Here is a 14,302-nt window from a genome sequence, read left to right as displayed (position 1 = left end):
GTTTGGGTCATGACTATGACCCTGTGGTTGTCCATATTACTTAAAGTTGTGACTCTATCTCTCTTCAAGAGGTACAATTTATCCTCCAGAGTCATGATATGCGGCTGGACCAATTGAAGTCTCCCATCATTGACTCTTTTGCTCCAACTGCAAACATTGCTCAACACTCTCGACGCCTTTTCTCTTTGAGTGCTCAATCTCTGTCTTCTGGCCGTGGTGCGTCTTCTCGTGGCAGGGGGCGTGGTTGACACTTTGTTGGTCGTGGGAATCCCAATCGAATCATTTGCCAACTTTGTAACAGACCTGAACATGTTGTGAATATGTTGCAACAAAATGCTATCATCGGTTCGACATTTCTTTTCAAGGTTCCAACTCACAGTTAGGAGCTCCCCTCAATCCACCCAGCACCAATTTGAAACCCTCCACTACTCAGCAAGCAATGTTTGCATCTCCAACTGTCTCCACTGGTTTTTCCTAGTTTCTTGATGGTGGCGCTTCAAATCATATAACCTATGATGGTGCTTCCATTCACAACAAGTCAGAGTATAAATGTAAAAACAAGCTTATCATTGATAATGTTATTGCTTTGTCTATCAACCATTTTGTCTCCACTTTTATTAATACAGGAGATAATGGTGCTTGCATTTGTTTACACAATACTCTTCTTGTTCCAGCCATAAAAATTTTTTTGCTTAGTGTTCACCAGTTACTTTTTTATAATAATGCTTATATTGAGTTTTATGTTGATCATTGTGTCATCAAGGATCGCACTTCGAAGAGGGTGATACTTCAAGGGAAAATGCATGAAGGGCTCTATCACATTCGACTTCCGTTGTCTGTCTCCATCAAGTCAACTAATGCCTTAGTGTCTTCTTCAGTTTCCCATTTTCTTAAATTTTCATCTACTGTATTTCCTAGTTTAAGTTTTGTGTCCACTGTTTGTCCTAGAGTTAGTCCAAGTTTTCTATGGCATATGCGCCTTGGTCACCCGTCACTCAATGTAATGAAACAAGATTCAATGAAATCATCAAAAAATATTTTTGTTTTCAATGATTATTATGCTACATGTGCAGCTGGAAAATCAAAACACCTTCATTATGCTCTTTCCAATCATCAAACCTCATCCATACTTGAACTCATTCATACTGATGTTTGGGGTCCTTCTCCCATACCGATGGTTTTCGATATTGTAACGTCAAAATTTCCTTAATAAGGCTTAGTGCCCTGATTAGGGGGCCAGGAAAGCAATAATTGATTTAATCGCATTATTAGGTGATGATATGCATGATTATATGAATTATGTGGGCTATATTATAATATGATTGTATTAGCATGTGTTTGATATATTAAGCATGCATGTGGGCCCGTTTCTTATTAGAATGACACTTTTGTAATTTTGGCCTGTTGAGGGCATATTTGAATATATATATATATATATATATATGCTATGTGATTAAGACCACATTATTATGTGGTTATATTTGGGTTATTCGGCACAAGACGATCCTAGGGACCGAGTTAGCGGTTTAGTCATAATGGGGTCAAATACCCAGCTTGGGGTGAGTCTAGGGGTATTTTGGTAATTTATTAAATTACCAGAATTGATCAGATAATGGGGAAATTATTTGGTGATTATTTGAGGATATTAGAAGTAACAAGAATCATGAGGCATTAATTATGATTAGCGATAAAAAGTGGCTAAAGACGGTTTCTCCCTCGAAGGCATTAGAGAGTAAGCTAATGGGCAAGGGGCATTTTGGTCTTTTATGCCAAGGGAGTGGCTTAGTCACTAGATTGCTTCAGGGAAAGGAAACAGAACACTCAGAAACACTCTCAACTCTCTGACCCTCTCTCTCTTGTTCCTCTCTCTATCTCTTGAAGCCTTAGGGAGTTTGATTTTTTTTAAGAAGAGAAGCTTAGGATTGAAGGAAATTGAAGCAAGGATTGAGTTGGAACAACACAGGGGTCGTGACTTCATTGAGGTAAGGTTTTGCTATGGATTTTTGGTGATTTCCTACTATGGTTTAAATTTTAGAAAAGTTTTAAACTAATGGTTGGATTTTGATTTGGGTTAAGGATTTGGCTTGGTTTTTGGGGTGTATAAGTTGTTTAGGATGGTTGGAAATGTTTGTGGGGGTATAATTCTAGTTTTGGTTGGAGTTGTGGTGCATTTTCAAGGTTTTTGATTCGGAGAAAATGGAGGGAAAAACCCAGATTTTCTGGGTTCGCGCTAGGGTGCCGCGACGTTGTTCTTGCAATCTGCGGCGCTGAGGTGGTCTAAGGCAGGAGGCCCTGGCTAGGTGTCGCGGTGCCTGTTAGGTCATGCCGCGACGCTAGGCCATTTTCATTTCAGAGGCCTTATTTTTGTAATTTTAGGGCATAGGCCCAAGGGCTTGTGGGACAATTTCACCACCCCGTGTGGGGTAGTTGAAGGTTTCGAGAGCACGGGATTAGTCTCGAGGTTCAATTATGGAATCAAATGAGAATGAGAACATTATTTGTGGGTTGTGACTAGGTTACCGCTAGGACTCGAGAGATGATCGTTCTCAAGAGTCGTGCTTGCCCATTTATTTGCTTGCACTTGGACCAAAGGTAAGAAAACTACACCCAATACGTGATGTATGTGATTAAGGCATGGCCCGGTTGTTAGATATAGTTATGATTAGGGCACGGGCCCCTATAAATGTGCATGATTATGATTATGCTTGCGAATGTTTGATTAAGCATGCTTGAATGCTCTGTATCTGGATAATTGTTAAATGGTGTATGCTTATTTGCATTATCTGATTGAAAAGCATTGACTTATAAGTCAAGAGCGGCAATAGAGCGTTGAGTGCTGGTTATTATAGTTAGGCCTAATCAGGAGCATGACACACACTTGACCAACCCTATGATCGTTGGAAATTAAAGCGCCAGGTACGTTGGGCCAGCTCTTAGGCTGGTTATACAAAGGATAGGACAATGGGCCCCAAGGTGACTCCATCGTCCTATATCCTAGGGCACTAGGCCCCAGTATGACTTATTAGTCGGTTATTTAGGGCAACAGGCCCATATATGACGTTGTAGTTATTTATTTGGAACAAGAATGCACGCATGGGCAGGGTTATTACTGCTAGGCATGCTTATTATGATTATGCAATATGTTATTAACTGCTTATGAGCATGTTTAAGTTTTCTTGTTGATCCTTGGCTCACGAGTGCTATGTGGTGCAGGTAAGGGGAAAGGGAAGCTGGACCAGCCATGAGTTGAAGAGCTTTGGTGGAAACGTATACATATGTGGCTGCTTGACCACCAAGGTCGGGGTCTCTAGAGAGGAACTAGGGTCAAACCCCATTTTGCCGCTTAGGTCGGCTATTTGTAACTTTTGAGTTGTAATTGCCCTTTTTGGAACTGTAAACGATGTTGTAAATGTTTATTTTGGGATCTTATGTATGAACTTAACGTTTTAATGAAATGACTATTCCTTTCGTCCAAATTTTTTAACCCTAAGCAGTTAATCACGTTTAGTTGCACGTTTATGGCCAAATGACTCGATTAGTGAGTCTAGCATTATTTAAAATACACAATGTAACGGTCTTGTCTATCTAGGGCGTTACAGATATTATGTGCATTTCATTGACCATCACACTAAGTTTACATGGATTTTTCCTATGTGGCTTAAGTCTGAAGTAAAAATGATTTTTCTTCTTTTTCAAAAACTTGTTGAGCACAAATTCGATAAAAAAAATCAAAATGGTCATTCTAATTGGGGTGGCGAGTATCGAAGCCTCGCATCCTTCACTGACATTGGAGTCCATTTCCATCATACTTGTCCCCATGATCATCAACAAAATGGTACTGCTGAACCAAAGCATTGCCGTATTGTTGAAATGGGTCTAACACTCCTTTCGCAAGAAAATATGCCATTTTTTTTTTGTGGGAAGCTTTCTCCACCTCCACCTTTCTCATCAATTTACTCCCCATTCCAACCCTTGAACATAAGTCCCCATTTGAAGCAATCTTTACTTCACCTCCTGATTACAGTCATTTAAGGGTGTTCGGTTCCCTTTGTTTCCCTCATCTTCGAGCATATAATGATCACAAACTTGATTTCAGGTCTAGCCCTTGTGTCTTCATTCCAGTGGTCGAGTATATGTGGCTCAAAGTGTAGTTTTTCATGAGCATGAGTTCCCATTTTCAAAAGGTTCTTTTCCTAACTTCTCACACATCTCAGTCCTCTCCTACGTCACCTACCATAAATCCTAGTCAATGGTCTTCCATTCCAATATTTCCCATGCCTCATTCACATGACCATTCTACCACTTCTCATGCATTTACTCCTACAGTGTTAGAGAATATATTACATTGTACTCAATGGAAATGGTAAAACCGAAATACAACTCTAAGCAAAATAATACAAAAGACAAGATGATAGAAAGAACAAGTGTTACAACTCTATTGCTCAAAATACAAGTAAATAGAAGGATGTAGAAGAAGAAGATTACAAACTCAAAACAATGATAATACAAGTAAATAAGAACAAAATAATGAAAACACAAACTCTCACACAACCAAAGTGTAGAGTAGTGGGGATCACCAACTTGAACAAGGTTCAAAACTTTTGTCCAAAAGTTTATTTCCCCATATTCTCTAAGCACTAAGGGATCTCTCTAGGAAATAACTCTCTGGAATTATCAAGCTTCTATGATGTATTTTCTAGCCAAGTGCTTTGGGGATAGAAAATGGTGTGTCTTACAAGTGAGCATTAGGCTCCTATTTATAGGGTTTGAGATATCCTTTGAATTTCAAATTCCACCAACCGCCATGGCTATTACCAATGTTTAATTTGATGTTTATGGAATTAAAATGGAGATTTGAGAGTTGCTTAGGATGTTAGAACTGTTTAAATTGGAAAAAATCGAAAAAACAAATTGGTTGTCAGCCTCACTGGCCGCGCCTAGGACTATCAGTGGCTGGGGCCACTAGCCTCTGTCCCCCAGGCCGCAGCTAGGGAATGTCAGTGGCCGCGACCACAAGCTATTTTCAGCACAAAATGTCATTTTTCCAAAACGTCCCAAATCCTTTCCCACATGATTTTGTAACCTCCAAACACCTAATGGGAGTTAAAAACATGTCTCCAACAGCCATATTTCACAATGACTTTGTGAAATCCAATCTCAAATGTGTAACATACAATCTACACATTATTGGGTAATATTTGAGAGTTACAAATTTGTAACTGATTTTGTAACTCCAAAATATGTCACATTTGGGCACACACATGTGTCCAATTTTGTGACTCTCAATAATATGTTACAAGGTGTGACAAATCTCATTTGTGTGGCAAATCATATTTTGTCACATTATTTAATCTAACACTATATTATATGAAATAATATAACATTCATCCACTAGATTAAATAATCACTTTTTGTAATACTTATTTAATCAATCAAACATTATATTAAAATATAATATACAATATCTCCTACTCCAACCATTTCTTCAAGTGTTGCTCCTACACGAGATCTTTATAACACTCCCTTGCCCATGCTGCCAACTTCACCTAGTCCTTCATTTGTCTCATCTCACCCTACTCCCACCTATTCTCCCCATATAATTCCCCTTGTGGTTGACCTGCCTATCCCCACTCACCACCCACCCACTAAGCCTCCCCAACATCCCACGATCACTCGCTCAAATGCTGTTATTTATAATCCTAAATTATACATGTGCACTGCTTTATTATCTTTTGTGTTAACAGTTGATGTTGAGCCTTTTTCAGTTAGACATGCTCTTACCATTCCTAAGTGGAAGACTACCATGGATGATGAGTACCATGCTCTCACTCGCACCGACACTTGGTCTCTTGTCCCACCCACGACTATGATGAATATTGTTGAAAAAAATAGGATTTTTCGCATCAAGCACAACCTCGATGGCTCGGTCCAACGATACAAAGCTCGCTTGATTGCCAAAAATTTTCAGCAAGCGCTTGATATTGATTTTTTGAGACCTATAGCCCCGTAGTAAAGCCTTCCACCATTCGCCTTATACTCACTTTGGCTGTCACAAAAGGCTGGGATATTCAACAAGTGGATATCGACAATGCTTTCTTGAATGGAAGCTTATCTAAAACTGTGTATATGAGACAACCTGAAGGGTATGTTGATGCTCATCAACCTTATGTTGTGTGCAAGTTACATCACACTCTATATGGCTTAAAACAAGCACCTCGTGCTTGGTTTAACACTCTCCGTTGTACTCTTCTTTCTCTTGGATTTCATAATTCTGTTGCTGACTCATCTCTCTTTATTTTCAGAAATGGTTATGCTATCCTCTACCTCCTAGTATATGTGGATGATATATTACTTACAGGAAGTCATGAATCTGAGGTTACCAAAATTATTGAAGCTCTTCATCAATGATTTGCTCTAAAATAACTTGGCTCTGTCACTTATTTTCTTGGGTTTGAAATCGTGAGGGGGCTTCATAATCTCCACTTATCTCAAACCAAATACACACTGGATTTACTCAGGCACAACAACATGTTGGATTGTAAACTAACTCCCACACCAATGTGCCAAGGTCTCAAACTAAGCCTTCTTGACAGCGAACCATTTGAAAATGCAACGTTGTACAGAAGCACGATTGGTGGGCTGTAGTATCTTACTCTAAGTCGACTTGATACAATTTTTTCATTAAAAAGAACTCAGCCAATATATGCCTGCTCCTACTCAAAATCATTGGACAATCTGCAAGAGAATTCTAAGATATAAAGAGAACAATTAGTCATGGTTTATTATTCATACCAGCAAAACAATTGAATTTGGAGGTTTTCTGTGACTCAGACTAGGTTGGATCTTTGGATGACTGTAAGTCTACCACATGCTATGCAGTGTTTCTTGGAGGAAACCTCATTTCATGGTGTTCACAAAAGCAAAAAGCTATAGCCCGGTCAAGTACTGAAGCTGAGTATCGAGCCCTTCTCAAAGTGCATTAAACTAACATGGATTCAATCATTATGCAGTGAAGTAGGAGTTGATATTCAAGGGGTTCTGATTCCTTGGTGTGATAATTCAGGGGCTAAACTATTGGGCAATAACCATGTATTCCATGCAAGGGCAAAACATGTAGAGTTGGATGTCCATTTTATAAGAGATAAGATTGAGAAAAATGAACTAGACATCAAGTATATTCCCACCGAAGAACAAAATGCTGATATTTTGACCAAAGCTTTATCTGTATCACAACACATCTTCCTCAAAGACAAGCTCCCAGTCGTGTCAATACCCCACCTGAGCTTGAGGGGGCGTGTTGAAGAAGTTGGTGATATGTCTGCCACATCAGCATAGTCCACCTCAATGAAGCCCACGTAGCACCAACAATAGCATTGGATTCTTTGTTTTATTTCCTTTTTTTGGATTCGTGTTTGTACCATTCTCTACCAACGGTCCTTTGTACCAATTCTACAACTGTCCTAACTAGGGGTGAGCATATAAACCGGCAAACCGTGGCGACTGACCGCACTGCACCACACTACACCGCAAACCGCAGTGTCAAAAGTGGAATGATTCGGTATGGTTTGTATCTTAGCTAAACCGCGCGGTGCGGTGCGGTGTGCGGTTTGGCAGTGTGAAATTTTGGTTTGCACCACACCGCACCGTATACTTACAAATATGTTACAAAAATTAAACTTTACATATATATACAATTTTTTAACAACCCAATTTGAAACTAGGCGCCCACTTAAATTAGGAGCCCACTTAAATTAAGGTATACCTTATTCTCTAACACATCATAAACGACAACAACTCCGTTCTCTCTCATCTCATTTGTGCCTCCTCCCTATCACCATCTCTATCTCATACATATTTTTTAATACACTTACACCGTGGAAAACCACCCAAACCACACCGCAAAAAATGGTTTGGTTTGATCGGTTTGGTGCAACGAAATCACACCGCACGGTGTGTTATAGCTACTACACCGCACTTGTGGCGTGGTGTCTTAAAAAATGTTCAAACTGCCCAAACCACACCGTGCACACCCCTAGTCCTAACATTTTTTGGTACCCTTTATTGTATTCTAGAATCCTCTTCTCTTTGTATAAAAGTTAGTCACTCTTTCTAAATGGATTCTTCATCTCTAAATGGATTCTTCATCTCATTCTTTAAAATATATTACCAAAATTTATTTATTTATTATTTTGTATAATAAGTTTACATAAATTATCTAATATTTTTTTTAAGGAATATATCTTATTTTTTAAATATTATAAATTTTTTAAGAATATTCATTTTCTTTTTGTTTTAATAGAGGTCCTAGAGGAAAGAGACGAGGGAAAAATTAATGAAAAAAAATATTACTTTTTTAATGTAGAGAGTAATGATTTTTAAGACAATTTGTCTGTATTTTAATAAATGAATACTGAGGGAGAACCAGCACGTCTAAACGACACCGTCTCATTCGAATCGATTTGAGCCGAAGCAAAGCCGACCGGAGGAGGAAGAAGAGGGTTTTAGCAGCAAGAGAGATAGGGAGAAGAGCCTACTCTCAGATTTTAGGGCAAAATTTGGTGTAGAATTAGGCAATGAATCCGCTAACCCTAGTGAAACGAATTCAGAACATTAATGCGAAAGAGGCCAGTTTAGGGATTTCTGAAGATGCCTCCTGGCACGCCAAGTACAAAGATTCCGCCTATGTCTACGTCGGAGGCATTCCTTTCGATCTTACCGAAGGTGATCTTCTCGCTGTTTTTGCTCAGTAAGTACTCTCACTCTCTTATGCTTTTTTATTTTCTTTTCCACAGTTTGTACTCTGATTTTACTCGATAGGACAGACATGGGCAAACTACTATTGGAATTTGACAGATTTTTCAAATTTTGAATTTTGTATTTCAATCGATTTTGGTGTATAGGTATGGCGAAATTTTGGACGTGAATCTCGTTAGAGACAAGGGTACTGGGAAATCAAAAGGGTTTGCTTTCGTTGCGTATGAGGACCAAAGAAGTACAAATCTTGCTGTAGGTTCGTTTCTCTCTCTCACCTTTTGTTTTTTGAAACTTGTATGCTCTGTTGTTAAGTGAAACAATTTTTTGGGTTTTTTTGTTTGTTTGTTTGTAGTATCTAATCATATTTTTGGTGTTGTTTTGAGTTTTCAGATAATTTAAATGGAGCACAGGTTTTAGGCCGAACTATTAGGGTTGATCATGTTACTAAGTACAAAAAGAAAGAAGAAGAAGATGAAGAGACTGAGCAGAAGAAGAGGGAGGCACGAGGCGTTTGCCGGGCTTTCCAAAAGGGAGAATGTACACGAGGAGCGGGATGCAAATTTTCTCATGATGAGAAGGTAAAATCAACACCATAGTAAAATGCCATGCTACTATAGTCGTGCTTGTTCAAGAAAACTTCAAATTGACTATGATTCTATTTGATTTTTAGAATACTACTATAAAAGTTACTGCGTTTAACATAGCCAGTTTTGTTCTTAGTTTTCTTGAATATCGTCTGGCTTCTGTCTGTTTTTTTTTTTCTTTTGGAAATCAACTAGTATTTTTTGACGATAATGAAATGTGGTAGGAAGAATCTAATTCATTTTTTTTTATTTGGATGTCATATCACCTGTTGTCGTGTATATTTTGTCTACATTTAGAACTTTTTGCAAAATTTCCTTGTTATTTTATGAACTTGTTCCAGACAATTATTGTACGTGAAATTTGCAATATGTATGTATTTGTTCTTGGGTAGAATTGTATTATTGTCTATGTTTAGAGCATTTTGCAAAATTTTCATGTTATTTTAAGAACTTGTTCTGGATAGTTACTGTTTGTGAACTTTTTGGAATCTGTATGGCTTTGTTCTTCGGTTGCATTGCAGTTATGAAACCTAAGAGAAATTCTGTGCTTTTATTTGTGTATATGGACTCTGTTCAGATCTTGTTGCTGCTGAGAGGATCATAGTTCTCAAAATGAATCGGATCTTCTTATGTATATCTGTTATACCTTCTGGCTGCTTTCCCTTTTCTCCTCTTCTCTTTCATTTTTTTCATAGCAACTATCTGTGTTCTTTTGTTGTCTTTTAATTTCTTTATTTTAACTTTTAACTTCTCTCTCTGTTTTTTCCTTTTCCAATATAGCAAATTTCCGTGTGTTCTTTTATTGTCTTTTATTTTAACATATAAGATAGGGTGGTGGTTTAGGGACTCTACTGACGTTTATGATTGCTTGTATTCATTCGTTAATACTTTTGTTATATACTGTACAGGTACTTATATATGCCTTTTCTGTTTGTGTTTAGAGAGCTGCAAACACAGGTTGGGGTGATAATGACAAAGAGTCAAGGTGGGGCCATGACGGGTTTGATGGTCCAAAAAAGGATGAGAGAAGATCTGGCAACGATCCGTTTAGTCGTGGTTCAGAGCGTACAGTTCAAGAAGGCAATAAAAGTTCAGGCTTTAGAGAACAGGCCAAGGAAACCATAGAAAGAGATTCTAAACAAAGCAACAGGAGAGAGAAGAGATTGGGAAGTTATGGTGATGATCATGATCTAAGAACAAAAGATCGTGATAGCAGAGAAAGAGCATCTAGAAGGCATAATGGTAATGATTATGAACCAAAATCAAGTGAATATAATGATAAGCGAGAGGAGAAGAGATCAGGAAAGCATGATGACGAAGAAGTTTTGCCCAGGTCAAGAGGTCTTGATAGGAAGGAGGAGAGAAGACCAAGAGGGTATGATGATGATGTGCCAAAGACAAGAGACAATTTCGATAGAAGAGAAGAAAAGAGATCAAGAAGGGACATTGATTACGAATTTGAGCCAAGATCAAGAGAGGAGCAGGATATTGGGGAGGAAAGGAGAATGAGAAGGCACAATGCTGATGATTTTCAACCAAAGTTGAGAGGTTATCAGGATAAGAGGGAAGGAGAAAGATCCAGAAGGCATGATTATGGTGACATTGAACCAATGAGAGACAGACGGGATGAAAAGAGATTGAGTAGGCATAACGAGGATCCTTTGGAGCCGAGGTTACGCAAAGAAAACGAAAGAGATGACAACAGAAGATCAAAAATGAATAGAACATAAAATTACAATCCTTCTTAAAAGGATATAACTGAGATAAAATGACATTACCCAATCATGGTAAGATTGTTTCTGTCACTGCAATCCTCAGGCAACTGATAAACTGCAATCCTTCTTAAATGCTTGCATTGGTCTATGGCTAATGGCAAACTTTTGGTTATTGTGAAAACAATCATTAAATTTTTGTGGTTGAATATTGCACTGTTCGAACTGGTGTCGAGACTCAGACTTGTAGGGTGCTTGACAACTAAATCAAAATTATGGCATGCTTACTTTTAGAGTGAGTGGTTTTCTTTAGCTTTCATTCTTGTGTTTAATTATGAAATTGAGGAAAAAGTGAGGAAACATGTAGAATGAGATGTTTTTAATTATGAAAAAAAAAGGAAAAGTAAACACACTTGTAGTCGTCTTTAATTTTGTTTGATTTTAAATCTGAAATAAACAGTTATTTCTTAACCACACCAAATGATTTTGTGACCCGCATGTCACGCTGATCATTTGTACGTGTTAATAGGTAATAATATTACGAGTTTTGTTGCTGATTAGCACGTATCAATAATATGAGAAATGTTGAGATTTGTAAACAAGTATGTGACAATATTGCTAAAGTGATTAAGTATAGTTTTAATGTCTAAATTGCTAATATTTGTGTTTTTGACAGGATAGATTCTGAGTTGATTTAGCTCCACTGATCGTAAATATTTCAAAAAACGTGTCATGAACATTTGACTTTGAGCTTGAAGGTGGTCACATCACAAGGCTGGTTCCACGATTTCCTAACCATCTTTATTTTTGTAAATTTCTGGGATCTATTCTGTAGGATCGGTTATCTCATCGTTGACAAAATGAGCATGCATTTAAGGTGCCTCGTAGGATAAGCATACCTTACACAAACTATGCAAAACAAAACAAATGCAAAGGTTTCATTTCTGAAAAATAAGAAATTACTTTATTCCCATTTCACTTTGACAACAACAAACCTGACATTAGAATAAGTCGAAATTCAATGCTAGAATAAGACTACTTGCTTCGTATGATACTATCGATCAATTTTCCAACAGCAGTAAATGAGGATCCACCTTCCTCAACAGCCTTCCTGGCCATCTCACTCATCTCTTTCACCTTCTTTCTCACCTCACTATCACCCTCCATAAGCTGTTTTATGGCATTTTCAATCTCCTCCGCTGTTACAAGATGATCATCTCCACGGTTCCTGTAATCCAATCTTAGATCAACAGCTAAGCTGAACTCTCTCACCATCCTAAACGCATTCAGTTGCTGTTCTGCATAAATTGGCCAGGTTGCAACCGGAACCCCATACCATAAGCTCTCCAGTATGGAATTCCAGCCACAGTGAGACATGAATCCTCCTACGGCACTGTGAGCCAAGACCTCCACCTGTGGCGCCCACTCATTGCATATCATCCCTTTACTTTCAATCCGCTCCAAGAATCCTTCTGGCAAGATTTCGTCTATTGTTGTCGGCTGTGGAACTCGTATGGACCACAAGAATCTATGGCCACTGCGTTCGAGTCCAGATGCTATCTCACTCAGTTGGGAAGCACCAAAACTTCCCATACTCCCAAAACAGAGAAACACCACTGAAGAATGAGGCTGCTCATCAAGCCATCTCAAGATTCTATCCTTCTGAACCTGATCCATACTTGGGTGAGGATGACCGTTGAAGTCAAGTACTGGTCCAACCATGTAGATTGGAGGTGTTTTTCCATCATCTAGCGAGGTAAAACTATACGACTCCAATTCCTCAAACGAATTTACTATAATCCCTGTTGTATCTCTGAACCTTTGAGCAAGCTTAACATAAGCAGAATATCCACCATCTTTGCAAAACGCAGCCATGGGAAGAACGCTTGATGGAACAGGATTACGAAAGCCCTGTAATCTTAAGTCAGGTTCTGATTCTTCCAACTCGGAGCTGATCTGGTTATGGCGAGTTGCAAGGTAGAGCATGAGACTAAGAAATCCCAAGTTAGAAGTCATGAACAAATAAGAAGGGAGGCCAAGCTCATTGGCCACATCCATCATAGACATACAGAAGAAATCAAGAACCAATACAACAGCACCTTGAGTGGTCTCTGAATTGGAGTGAGATGACAGAATATCTGTGAGTGCAGTTCTGACATGAGGAACAAGACTCTCCATGTATACACAGATATAGTATTCTGGCGACTTTAGTAGAGCTCCATAGGAGGTGAGTCAACTGGAGGGAGGTGAACGAGTTTGATTCGGGTTAGAGATGGTGAGCCCACAAGGGAATTAAGATATGCATCATGATAGGAAATTAAGGGAAACTTCATGCAAAGGACTGTGATGAAAAGTCGATCATCATAGTGGATCAAGCGCTTGGCGAATTCAAGGGTTGAAACCAGGTGTCCTATTCCTGGAGCTGGGATGAACACCAGTTCTGCCCTTTCCATTTTAGCTTCTTGATGATGTATGTTTCTTCTTCTCCCTCTGCTGCTACTAATCTCAACAATATAGATATATTTATATATAAATATATTATATAAACTTTCCCAATCGTTTATATATATATATATATTAGTAAAAGAGCGGATCAGCAGCTCCATCATTTTTGCCACTTTTATCATCATATTATTTTATATTAACTTTTTCCACTATTCATAAAAAATGTAGAATTTTTACATTACATACGACTGTTTTAGTAATTGCACTGATTTCTATCATTACACATATACTATCTGATAAATTTCAACAGCCGACATACCTAATTGTATGTATTTATATAATTTAAATATAAAATCATTACACATATTATCAAGTATTTTCTCACCAACTACCGGTCCTTTTTATTTGTTTAGGTTCAATCACCAGTAATATATACCCAAAAAAATAATCAGTGATGATAGATAGTTTATATGATTAGTTTTAATTGCTTCAAATATTATTATGAGATCCGTTAAATTTGGTATTTTTCACTACTATCTGCTGAATAAAGCTTGTAACATGCTCTCTTATAAAAAAAAAAGATTTAATTTAAATATGCTTAAATTGGAAAAGATGATATCCAATTTCTTTTGATTAAAGGTTGTAATTTGTTACAAGTTACACGTCTAGAGAGTACATAGTAGAGATTTAATTAACTAAATAAAAATAAGAAAGAGTATGCATAAACAAACCATCCAAAAGCATAACAAAGTGTATTAATATATCTATTAAAAGACTTTATCTATATCTACACCTTAAGCTTAAATA

General features: G+C 37.9%; 1 protein-coding gene and 1 pseudogene across 1 annotated transcript; one reads left to right on the top strand and one right to left on the bottom strand.

Annotated features, from left to right (window-relative positions):
- Positions 1-8,402: 8,402 nt before the first annotated feature.
- On the top strand, positions 8,403-11,362 carry LOC133791243 (zinc finger CCCH domain-containing protein 25-like). The gene is made up of 4 exons (XM_062229172.1): positions 8,403-8,746; positions 8,901-9,010; positions 9,145-9,332; positions 10,280-11,362. Exons 1-4 carry the CDS (start codon positions 8,574-8,576, stop codon positions 11,066-11,068), a joined length of 1,260 nt encoding a protein of 419 aa, XP_062085156.1. The 5' UTR covers positions 8,403-8,573; the 3' UTR covers positions 11,069-11,362.
- Positions 11,363-11,899: 537 nt separating this feature from the next.
- Positions 11,900-13,766, bottom strand: LOC133791242 (UDP-glycosyltransferase 71K1-like; annotated as a pseudogene).
- Positions 13,767-14,302: the final 536 nt, after the last annotated feature.

The sequence above is a fragment of the Humulus lupulus genome, chromosome 7, assembly GCF_963169125.1.
Source record: "Humulus lupulus chromosome 7, drHumLupu1.1, whole genome shotgun sequence".
Taxonomy (NCBI): Eukaryota; Viridiplantae; Streptophyta; class Magnoliopsida; order Rosales; family Cannabaceae; genus Humulus; species Humulus lupulus.
Note: the sequence above shows the minus strand (reverse complement) of the source record. Positions and strands in the feature narration are given on the sequence as shown.

Excerpts from the sequence above, each read along its gene's own strand:
- LOC133791243 (XM_062229172.1), top strand. The coding sequence starts at position 8,574 with ATGAATCCGCTAACCCTAGTGAAACGAATTCAGAACATTAATGCGAAA. Across the intron at positions 8,747-8,900 it reads CTTCTCGCTGTTTTTGCTCA|GTATGGCGAAATTTTGGACG; the intron begins GTAAGTACTCTC and ends TTTGGTGTATAG. Across the intron at positions 9,011-9,144 it reads AAGTACAAATCTTGCTGTAG|ATAATTTAAATGGAGCACAG; the intron begins GTTCGTTTCTCT and ends TTGAGTTTTCAG.